Below are 12,500 nucleotides of genomic sequence, written 5' to 3'. Positions count from 1 at the left end.
CACGATGTGCTTTAACTGCAGATTTTCAACTTTAATTTTAGGGTATTTACATCCAAATCAGGTGAACGGTGTAGGAATTACAACAGTTTGTATATGTGCCTTCCACTTTTTAAGGGACCAAAAGTAATGGGACAGATTAACAATCATAAATCAAACTTTCACTTTTTAATACTTGGTTGCAAATCCTTTGCAGTCAATTACAGCCTGAAGTCTCGAACGCATAGACATCACCAGACGTTGGGTTTCATCCCTGGTGATGCTCTGCCAGGCCTCTACAGCAACTTCAGTTCCTGCTTGTTCTTGGGGCATTTTCCCTTCAGTTTTGTCTTCAACAAGTGAAATGCATGCTCAATTGTATTCAGGTCAGGTGATTGACTTGGCCATTGCATAACATTCCACTTATTTCCCTCAAAAAAACAGTTTGGTTGCTTTCGCAGTATGCTTCGGGTCATTGTCCATCTGTACTGTGAAGCGCTGTCCAATGAGTTCTGAAGGATTTGGCTGAATATGAGCAGATAATATTGCCCGAAACACTTCAGAATTGATCCTACTGCTTTTGTCAGCAGTCACATCATCAATAAATACAAGAGAACCCGTTCCATTGGCAGTCATACATGCCCACGCCATGACACTACCACCAACATGCTTCACTGATGAGGTGGTATGCTTTGGATCATGAGCAGTTACTTTCCTTCTTCATACTCTTCTCTTCCCATCACTCTGGTACAAGTTGATCTTGGTCTCATCTGTCCATAGGATGTTGTTCCAGAACTGTGAAGGCTTTTTTAGATGTTGTTTGGCAAACTCTAATCTGGCCTTCCTGTTATTGAGGCTCACCAATGGTTTACATCTTGTGGTAAACCCTCTTTATTCACTCTACTGAGGTCTTCTCTTGATTGTTGACTTTGACACACATACACCTACCTCCTGGAGAGTGTTCTTGGTCTGGCCAACTGTTGTGAAGGGTGTTTTCTTCACCAGGGAAAGAATTATTTGGTCATCCACCACAGTTGTTTTCCGTGGTCTTCCGGGTCTTTTGGTGTTGCGTTTCCGGTGCGTTCTTTCTTTTTAAGGATGTTCCAAACAGTTGATTTGGCCACAACTAATGTTTTTGCCATCTCTCTGATGTTTTTTTTTCCCAGCCTAATGATGGCTTGCTTCACTGATGGTGACAGTCTTTGGATCTCATATTGAGAGTTGACAACAGATTCCAAATGCAAATAGCACACTTGAAATGAACTCTGGACCTTTTATCAGCTCCTTGTAAATGGGATAATGAGGGAATAACACACACCTGGCCATGGAATAGCTGAGCAGCCAATTGTCCCATTACTTTTGGTGCCTTAAAAAGTGGGAGGCACATATACAAACTGTTGTAATTCCTACACAGTTCACCTAATTTGGATGTAAATACTCTCAAATTAAAGCTGAAAGTCTGCAGTTAAAGTAAATCTTGTTTGTTTCATTTCAAATCTATTGTGGTGGTGTTTAGAGCCAAAAAGATTAGAATTGTGTCAATGTCCCAATATTTATGGACCCGGCTGTATGTATATATATATATATATATATATATATATATATATATATATATATATATATATATATATATATATATATATATATATATACACATACACATACATACATATATACATATATATATATATACATATATACATATATACACACACACACATACACATATACATATATACATACACACACACACACACACACAAACTTACTAAGAGTGGTCACTTTGATTCTTACTTTTTGTTTTAATTTTTGCCATGAATTACCTAAGAGCTGAAAACTATTTTAATGGTTCTTCAGGGGAAATAGGATGAGAAAGGCTGCTTTAGAGATACCCAGAATACAATTTTCAATAATTCTCAGATAAAGCTTTACAACGCATTTAACCCAAATTTATGGAGTTGTGGGCACATGTTCAACCCAAAAATCGGTAGCAAGGTGGAGCTCAGGGCTCAGCTATGCTGGAGATTTTGGACGGCACTACAAAAAAGAGGTCTATGCAGAGGCCAATAATTGCTATACATTATAATGTTTTATTTTTTTTATCTGCACTTTGTTGCCTTTTAGTTCAACCTCAGGCTACAAACAATTGCACAAATTCCCAGGACATACTACTACCCATCAACATAGGGATGGGTATATTATGGCATAAAATTTAACTCTCACATTCAGCACCAACAATGATATCAGAAGTCACAGAGCTACTAATAAAAAAAGAATACAAATGCTTCATACCACAGCTGTCAGGCTTGGGATGAGTTTAACTGAATTCTTTACTTCTTCCTCTGTCACTTCTACTACTGTGCAGTGCTCTTCCTCCAGGGGCAATGCGTCTTCACCATTTTTGGTCACCCAAGGATGTAGCTGAGCAAAAGAAAAACAAAGATTAAAATTGAAACTACAGAATATATTTATGAAGATAACGTAAAGACATTTTCAGGGTCATTTTCCTAGAAAATTATACATCATAATTAATGCACACTTGTCAGCAGATGTAATCACCGATCACCAAAATAGCTCAGTAGTTATTTAAACAAAAAAAAAAGAAGATGTATAGTAAAAATTATGTTAAATAATTTAAAATCGGCTTATATGTGTTATTTTAGTTATAGAGCTCTTAATAAATGTATCCTGCAAATGTATTATTTTATCTGTTCTTGGTAAATATCTGGTGATCCTCCCCAGTTCCACTGGGGCCATTTTTCAAACTGACCACGCCAACACGGAAGCAGATTCATGCTGGCATGATCAATTTGAGTCCCCGGGATCACTGTTACGAGATACAACATGTCATGCACAGCATGCCTGTATCTCCTGTAGTCCATTTTGAAGCCATACTCCTCACCCTCACAGCGATGCGGTTGCAGGTGCACACCACCCTTCTGGAGTCAACTCAACCAATGCTGCTGTGTTTCAGGTGCAGCCATTGGAGGGGTGGACCAGCCTGCTAGGGTCAGTTTTGGAGCCATGCTCCCCCTGCCCAGTGCTACCGTGTTGTAGGGGCAGGCTGTGGAGAGGTTGAACAGCCTGTTGGAGCGCAGCGCACAGACAGGAGATGTATGTCCCTGTTCTGTACTATGTCACACTATGCCTGCCCGATGGACTTACAGGCATGCCCATTGCTATCAGGAAGGAAGAGATGAAGGAGGGAGTGCTGTCACTTGATCATAGAATATATCCCCAAATGAATGGTACATAGCAATTATTTTCTGTGAACATACAAGTGATTTCAGACAGCAATTTGGGTTTGCTTTCTTGATACGGACTTTGAAGTCACTGTGTTAACAATTACTTTAATTCACATATTAGGTAAAGCAAATATATGGTCCAACCAACATTTAAAAGAAAATATTCTCACTACCTGTTCAGATAATTTGAATGGGTAACACTAGGGATGTATCGTACTAACAGTAAGTATTGGCCCTTGTGCTCATTTATTTTTTATGACTTTAGCTAAACCTAGGCTTTAACTTTTAAATGCCCTTTTAGGTAATTTTGACTATGATATCTAATCCAGCAGTAATAGGCTTTAATTGACTGTTGGAAGTAGCAGCCACTACATTAAAAACAAAAGAAAGATTTTCCTTTTTTTTTTTTTCCTTTTTTTTTAAAGAGAAAGAGCTAAAACCCTCACCTTTTTACAAATTGGCCAGTATTAAAACAACTAGTATACAAGGGGGTACTGATATGTATTGAGCCTTACCCAGAAAAATTGAGATAGGAAGCTGTAAATTGCAGGGTGTACTGGCCAATTTGTCTATAATCAATGGTTCAAAAATTAAATACCTACATTTTAACTTCTCTTTCTTTTTCAGGTCCAAATTAAACATGGCAGCAACAAAAAATTTAATGTGGAAGAACATAGGACCATAATCAAGTTCCTGTTTCTCCAAGGGAAAGGTGCAAAGCAGATCCACGATGAAAAGTCTCAAACTTTGGGTGACAGTGACCCTTTCATATGCAACAGTTAAATGTTGGGTTGTCAATTTTAAAACTGGGCATTTCGGTGTTGAAATTGAGAAACCCAGTGGAAGGCCTGTTTCCGTCTCAGTGCCTGCAAACGTGAAAGCCATCCATGACATGATCATGGAGGACTGCCAAATATCAGCCAAAAGTATTGTTACATATCTGGGAATATCATGTGAGAGTGTTGGTGCCATTATCCACAATGACTTGGAAATGAGAAAGCTTGCAGGAAAGTGGATCTCAAAACTTTTGACAGCCGAATATGACGCCCCGTCACACACTGCAGGTTAAACAATGGCAAAACTGACCTCCTTAGTGGATGCCCCATCCACCCTATTCACCCAACCTGGCCCCTTCTGACTATGATCTGTTCCCTAATCTCAAAAAACACCTAAAGGGACAAAGATTTGGTATTGTTTCAGGGGCAACAAATGCTGCAAATGAGTGGTTACACCAGCAGTCGAAAGATTTTTTTTTGCATTGACTTAAAGCGGACCATCAGTCATTCTTTCTATTTTCCACCCATTACATCTTCTGCCCTTGTTGTTGTAACTTTTAAAACATGTTTTTTTTCTGGTAGTAAATAGATTATACAACCCACTTCCTATTTCTTGTCTGGTAAAAAGCCTAGGCTTATGAAATCATGCACAGCTCTCTCTCTCATTCTCGTGAGAGTTTGCCAGGAAGGGAGGCGGGCGAGTCATAAGAGGACCAATGAGACCAATGAGAGCTGCAGAGCTGAAGGTGTACTTCTGTGTGTCTGTAAACCCAGGAAGTAAACAGGTAGCAGCTTCAGCTGCCCACAGGTAAAATGGTTGCAGCCAGACTCTGTGGATGGAGATTTCTGCAGCATATTTGGCAAGTACAGAATTACAGTAGGGAAGCTTCAGAAAGGCAAAGATGTTTTTATTACAAATTATGCAAACAGACTGCAGTTCTTCTTTAAGAATCTGCAGGACAGATGTCACAAGTGCATGGACTTCCTGGGGGAATAGGTAGAATAGTATGGCAATTACAGCTTTTCTGGGTGAGGCTCAATACTTATCAGCACCCCCTCGTAGTTTGTGAGCTTCTTTTTTTTTGCAGTATCACACTGCATTGTCCTAATAAAATGTCAAAATAGACACTACTAAAACATCCCCCAAACCCCTTTCCACCCCTGTATCCACACATTTTCTCAATTTTCAGAATATAGACTTCATGTATGTGTTTGGAAGAAATTGGTCAATGCCAGGTACAGTACTTGAGCATTTACATCAAATAGAGTTCCCACTATGATTTTACAGAGTGGTAGCTAATCAGTGGGTCCCTCAGACCCAAATGTCCACTAGCACTTGCTGATCGTTTGGTACACTGACTGAATGGCAGTATGCCTATGTAAACAAGTACAGAAGGCATGGATCCTGTGTTTCCGTAAAGCAGAAACACAGACCCCATGCCTTCCACTAGTAAAAACACCTCCCCCACCACAATGAAACATTGGCATAAGCGCACAGTTAACCCTTTAATCACCCCTGATGTTAACCCCTTCCCTGACAGTGTTATTAGTAAAGTGACAATGCATATTTTTTATCACTGATCACTTTAATAATGTCAAAAGTGTGGGTTAGGTGTCAGATTTGTCTGGCACAATATCGTAGTCCCACGTTAAGTCGCTGATTGTCGCCATAACTAGTAAAAAATAAAATATCCCATAGTTTGTAGACACTATAACGTTTGCGCAAACCAATCAATATACGCTTATTGGGATTTTTTTTACCAAACATATGTAGCAGAATGCATATTGGCCTAAATTGATAAAGAAATTTGATTTTTTTAATGGATGTTTTGGAACAAAGTAAAAAGTTATATTTTTTTCCAAAATTGTCAGTCCTTTGTTTATAGCGCAAAAAAAAGAAAGCTCTATTTGTGGGAAAAAAGGACATACATTTTGTTTGGGTACATCATTGCACAACCAAGTAATGCAGTGCTGTAATGCAAAAAATGGCCTGGTCAGGAGGGGGTACATCTTCCGGAGGTCAAGTGGTTAATAATTTTGAGCGCCGGAATAGGCTGCAAACTTTGGATATACACTGCAGCAAACATTTGGAATTTTGCAGTTGAGATCAAGCTATGGAAACATTGTATTTGCATTTACTTCACAGCAAACTTTAGAAATTTTACAGCTGCAGAAATATTGTGTGTCCCCCTTCATAGGCCAGGAGAGGTAGCATGAGCTGGTAATTGTGGTAGGAATACATTTTTGCTTTTTGTGGGGGAATGTCACAAACAACCTTGGGTCCCTAAAGATGACTTGGTGTGAATCACCTCTTACCTATGGTAATAGGGGGGATAAATATGTGGTGCTTTGGTGCCTGGTACTTTACTACACAAGTATGCAGAGACGCGTTAAAAAAAGGGCAGTTTGTCCTACGTCAATAGGTATGAACCGAGCACCCTGCAAAAAAATAAAATATTCTTCCTCCAGAAAATAAAAACAACCCACAATAAAACAAAAACTGTAAGGCCCCATACACACGACCTGATCTATCCGCTGGGATTGATCCGCGGATCAGTTCCAGCAGATAGATCCGGTCGTGTGTACGTCCGAGCGGACATTTCCCAGCGGATAAAAATCCAGCCGACGGATTCCCAGCGGATAAAAATTTCTTAGCATGCTAAGAAATCTATCCGCTTGAATCCAGTCCAGCGGACTGATCCGGTCGTCTGTACAGACTCACCGGATCAGTCCGTCCGCTCCCATCCCTCGCATGCGTCGTAATGATTCGACGCATGGGGGGAAGTATTTACCTTCAGGGTCGTGCACGTTGCCTCGTCATCGTCGCAGCGACGGCGCGGCCACGTCACCGCGGATGTATTCTGCGGGGATTTCGATCTGATGGTGTGTACAGCCATCAGATCCAAATCCGCCAAAGGATATCCTCTCGTGTGTACAAGGCCTAAGAGGGTTGAGGGCAGCATCTAAAGAGCAACTACAGTTGTTGCCGACATACACTAATAGGGAGTCTTAAAAAACAAATGCAGGGGGGTAATCAAGATTATGTAGCCCACACAATGCAGAGTTTTTAGCACAATATAGCAGAGTATACAACTGTAGTGTATTATCGCCATGTAGCCTCCCAATTGGCTGCTAGGTGGTACCCGTAGTGGTGCAAATAATCATGAAGTGGGGGGGGCACTAGTTTGCCGCCAGGAAAGATGTAGCCTGCAATTTGTATGCATCTCCTCTGGGAATGCAATATAAAAATTTATGAACAAGTCTTGACATTCCTTTATTGCTGACTAATGGGGACATTCCCTGGAACTTTTCTGTGCACTTCAGGAAAGTGGGGTCTCATTGCATGGAATTTAACTTTTATTGCAGATGCCTACCGGTTTCTGCTGTGAAGGAATTTTATTATATGAATGTGCAAAGAGAATCTAAACGGTAGTGCCAGTTTCATTATTAAACTGACTGATGCGGTGTTCAAATGAGGAAAATTCAGGATCTGAATCCTATAAGTGATTAACTCTTAGGGAGTATTTCCTTATAGGAAAAGTGAGCCAATCACACAAGCACAGTGAAACAATCAACTAGCAATAATTATAATATAAATATGCAAAACCTCTATAGGTGTTGCATATGGTTATTACCATTTTAAATTTGTATTTCTGTCTTGTTCCATGTTTGAATAAAATGTATCTTTTGTTTTAAATTCATATCTTTATTTTAATTTTTTTATCTGTACCGCAACAGTCCTATTGGCCCCCCCCCCTTTTTTCTTGGCTCTATGGTTCTGGGACCTTAGATCCAACTACTCTATATTCAAATTCTAAGGATGATGGTACCTTTCACTGTAGTATCTATATACTGTGGGGATCGAAAGTTTGGGCACCCCAGGGAAAAATTTGTATTAATGTGCATAACGAAGCCAAGGAAAGATGGAAAAATCTCCAAAAGGCATCAAAATTACAGATTAGACATTCTTATATGTCAAAAAAAGTTTCAAAACTACAGAAAACAAAAAAATTGCGTCTGCAAAAGTTTGGGCACCCTGCAGAATTTATAGCATGCACTGCCCCCTTTGCAAAGCTGAGACCTGCCAGTGGCATGGAATGTTCTCAATCATCGTCTGGGAAGACCAGGTGATGTCAATCTCAAAGGTTTAAAATGCCCAGACTCATCTGACCTTGCCCCAACAATCAGCACCATGGGTTCTTCTAAGCAGTTGTCTAGAAAACTGAAACTGAAAATAGTTGACGCTCACAAAGCTGGAGAAGGCTATCAGAAGATAGCAAAGCGTTTTCAGATGTCAATATCCTCTGTTGGGAATGTAATTAAGAAATGGCAGTCATTAGGAACAGTGGAAGTTAAAGCAAGCTCTGGAAGACCAAGAAAAATATCAGACAGAACAGCTCGCAGGATTGTGAAAAAAGCAATTCAAAACCCACGTTTGACTGCACGATCCCTCCAGAAAGATCTGGCAGACACTGGAGTTGTGGTACACTATTCCACTATAAAGAGATACTTGTACAAATATGGTCTTCATGGAAGAGTCATCAGAAGAAAACCTCTTCTACGTCCTCACCACAAAAATCAGCGTTTGAACTTTGCAAATGAACATGCATTTTGGAAACAAGTTCTGTGGACCGATGAGGTTAAAATAGAACTTTTTGGGCGGAATGAGCAAAGGTACGTTTGGAGAAGAAAGGGCACAGAATTTAATGAAAAGAACCTCTGTCCAACTGTTAAGCATGGGGGTGGATCAATCATGCTTTGGGGTTGTATTGCAGCCAGTGGCTCAGGGAACATTTCACAAGTAGAAGGAAAAATGGATTCAATAAAATTTCAGCAAGTTTGGATGGTAACTTGATGCCATCTGTGAAAAAGACATATTATAACAATGTCTAATCTGTAATTTGATGCCTTTTGGAGATTGTTCCATCTTTCCTTGGCTTCGTTATGCACATTAATACACATTTTTACCTGGGGTGCCCAAACTTTCGATCCCCACTGTACTTCACTTCAGAGGCTCCTATTTTATATTGTATTAGGTGGATAACACACCTGGGCCCCTGTATGACGACATGCGATTGGCGCTTGGTCGCGCTTTCCGCATCCCGCCTACCCAACACTCCTCAGTTTCCCTGGGAGGGGCCTCTTATTTATTGAGCATTATTAATTTATACCTCAGTCTATACTAACTGGTGTGACTCCGCCACTGATTTGTTGCGACAAGGTTGGGTTTGGTTTCGGTATCAGTCCCTGGTTTGCCTTCCTGTCCTTGGTTTGATTACCCTCAGACTGGACAGAGCAACTCAGGAACTTCCCTAGACTGAATGCACAGCTTGCTCCAATGCAAATAACCATTGCTGGGGTACACTTGGGCATTCCTTTACCATCTTGAATGTATTTAATTGGCCCTAAATGGACACTGTGATCTCCCATAGACGATTCCAGTCGTGGGATACATGATCACACCATTACAGGTTATGTTTTTACCTTCTTAACCCCAACCTTTGCGTTAGTCCACCCTGGTGCCTATTTCCATTAGACACCTTTACCCTATATGTATTTATTATGTATATTGCTTATTTCTTTCATTTTTCCGCATTACCTTTTATATTGCATTTCCACATATTTTTTATGTAATATTTACCAGGCTCAGCTGCTTACCATTTCCCATATATTTTGTGTGCCAGTTTGGCGTTTCCAGACACTCCCCTAGCGGTGGCCAGGGTCTGCCTTGGTGAGGTTTACAGCTCCACTTATGGAGCTGCACCTCACCTGTAAGTGTTCCAGTGCGGGCTTCCGCCCTGACGTCATGCGCACGGCTCCTCCTGGTGAAGTGGCTTCCGTCTGTGTGGGCGGACAGCGCCAGGTGGAGGACGCATCAAAAGGACCTCCTCGCCCTCAGTGTTACCAATGCTGGCTTCCGGGATCGCTGTGGCTCCATCTAGCCGACAGTAAGTCCGCCTTACCCCTTTACCTCCAAGCTTACTTTGACCCCTTGCCAATACACTTTACATTTTTTCCCACACACCCCTTCTCTCTTCCTCCTCACTAGGCACTACTGGCCAGCACCATTACCCTGATGCTGCCCTGGGACCATGAGTGGTCCTGGTCCCCCTTATTTTCACACATTATTTATCCCTTTACCTAGTTCACATGCACCCCAACATGTGCTACAATTGGGCTCCTGTTTCTGGGACCCCCCGATCTACCACCATTTGTCTTGCCATCAAGGTATACTGTTCATTTTTATTATCTTAATTTCCATTATTCTGTCTTCTCCCATCTTTTCTTTCCCCCCTGCCCACTCTCTCTCCTCTTTCTCTCTACCCCCTCCTTTCTTTTTCTCTTCCCATCTTTCTTTCCCTTATACCCATCTCCCAATTTCCTTCTCCCTCTTCCCTTTCCCCCCCTTCTTTTGTTTTACTCACATCCCCACGCTCACCTTCCTAACCTTCTTACCACTCACATGCAGTGATCACGTGTGCCACACAACCCCTATTTTCTTGAGGTTTGGCTCCTATTAACATATCACTATATTTTATATAATAGACAAGTAGGTCTTTCCACACATGCGTCCCCCATGGCTACCGTACGGGACCCTGTCTGGTCACGCCTGCTGTTCTCACCTAGCGGGATCTTTTTAGGTAAGCGGCTCAGCCCAGTGTTCCCCTCTTTTATACGTTGTTGTTTTGTGATTAATTGAATTATTGACGGATTGTTCATTCATTTTTAGATGTGCTCCTGATGAAGCGGTGTATACCGCAAAACTAGTAGAGACCGTTAGAACCTCCAAACCATCGTGTTGTTCCCCTCTTGAGGACCTCTATAGTGGTGTTGGCATATGGTTATTACCATTTTAATTCTGTATTTCTGTCTTGTTCCATGTTTGAATAAAATGTATCTTTTGTTTTAAATTCATACCTTTAATTTTCATTTTTGTATCTGTACAGTAACAGTCCTATTGGCACCCCCCCCCCCTTTTTTCTTGGCTCTATGGTTCGGGGACCTTAGATCCAACTACTCTATATAGCAATAATTATAAACAATGTTTTGACAATCTGACATAATAAAATCGTATTTCTTGCTGTAAAATATGCACTTTAGAGAAGTGTTACCTTATTGAATAAAACTGAAGTAGTATGATATTTACTTTTAGGATTATATGCTATATATTTATACTTCTGCAAAAAAAATTATATTAAATTAAAATTATATAGAAGTAATAAAAAAATAAAATTAGAAAGATATGACCAACTGCCTTTATCGATCAGGCATTCTGTGGAAAACTAAACAAAGGTAAAGATTGTGTGATAGTGAGAGTCCCTGCCTCTGGAAAAATAGGTTTAAAAAAAACCACAGGATTTCCATTGCAGAAATACAGAGCATTTATTTCGAGAGGAGAAAACTGCTCTGGCAGCTTTCTCTGGATTTTGCCATTTCCAGGTGGGGTTCCATAGTTTGGAGATTCCTAAGAGTCTTGGGAACAATGGAATTTCCAACCCTATGTCTGGGTGTTGTGGACAGCCAGAGGGGTGTGTGCCCAGGTGTACACAGCCCTTAGAACGATGGGCTGGTAAGAGTAGTAGGTTGGAGAATCTCCAATCATGTGTCCGCGTGTTGTGGACAACCAGCAGGGTGTGTGCACAGCCCTTACCACGATGAGCTGGTGAGAGCAGTAGGTGGGGAATCTCCAATCATGTGTCCGGGTGTTGTGGACAGCCAGCAGGGTGTGTGCCCAGCCCTTACAACGATGAGCTGGTGAGAGCAGTAGGTGGGGGAATCTCCAACCCTGTGTGTTGTGGACAACCAGCAAGGTGTGTGCCCAGATGTGCACAGCACTTATAATGAGAGCAGTAGATGGTGAGAGTAGGAGCTGATTGAAGACATGACCCTGTCAGGAGAGCTGGGTGCCCCTGTTGGAGACTGAAGCCCATGTGAGGGGAATTCTATGTTCAAGGAGTGGAAAAGGTAGGCCAGCTACAAGAGTCTGGGAGACAGAGGAAGCTGAGGAGGCCAGCAAGTCCAGGAGGGCTGGAGAGAATCTCAAAGTCTCTGGTTGGTGCTAGCTGGAGATACTGGGAAAACCATGTCAAGACGCCATGTGGGCCAGAACAGCAAGGTGCTGTTACCTTAGGCATCAAGAGAGCCTGACTAGCCAGTGGCCTGGGAGAACAAAACAAGCAGAGGTACTGTTGACCAAAGAGCCAGGTGGCTCAGTATTTTTCATTTGTGTTTACTGACTGAAGTTTAACCCCCTGTGTTGGAATCCTGAATGGGCTTTTGTTTTGTTTTTTCCCCTTCTAATAAAAGTGGGATACCAGGACCTCAACTATGATGGCGGTGTGACATGGACTCACTATATAAAAATAGCATCTACCACTGCACTAAACATCCCCCAAATCACAATTGCTATAAACTATACACTGTTTCATATTTCATTAATGAGCTATATATAGCAGGTACTAATCACTAGCTATAGCATAAATCGATTTTAACATTTCCTATC

The 12,500-nt window shown here is 41.3% G+C and overlaps 1 protein-coding gene across 4 annotated transcripts in view; it reads right to left on the bottom strand.

Annotated features, from left to right (window-relative positions):
- The window catches only part of CAMKK1 (calcium/calmodulin dependent protein kinase kinase 1), a 291,620-nt gene that overhangs the window by 24,273 nt on the left and 254,847 nt on the right, over positions 1-12,500 (bottom strand). For all 4 annotated transcript variants that reach the window (XM_040336721.1, XM_040336720.1, XM_040336723.1 and 1 more), the window contains one exon: positions 2,269-2,397. In XM_040336721.1, the coding sequence (XP_040192655.1) occupies positions 2,269-2,397 (129 nt within the window). The remainder of the gene's footprint in view (positions 1-2,268; positions 2,398-12,500) is intronic.

The sequence above is a fragment of the Rana temporaria genome, chromosome 2 (genome assembly GCF_905171775.1).
Source record: "Rana temporaria chromosome 2, aRanTem1.1, whole genome shotgun sequence".
NCBI classification, from domain to species: Eukaryota; Metazoa; Chordata; class Amphibia; order Anura; family Ranidae; genus Rana; species Rana temporaria.
Note: the sequence above shows the minus strand (reverse complement) of the source record. Positions and strands in the feature narration are given on the sequence as shown.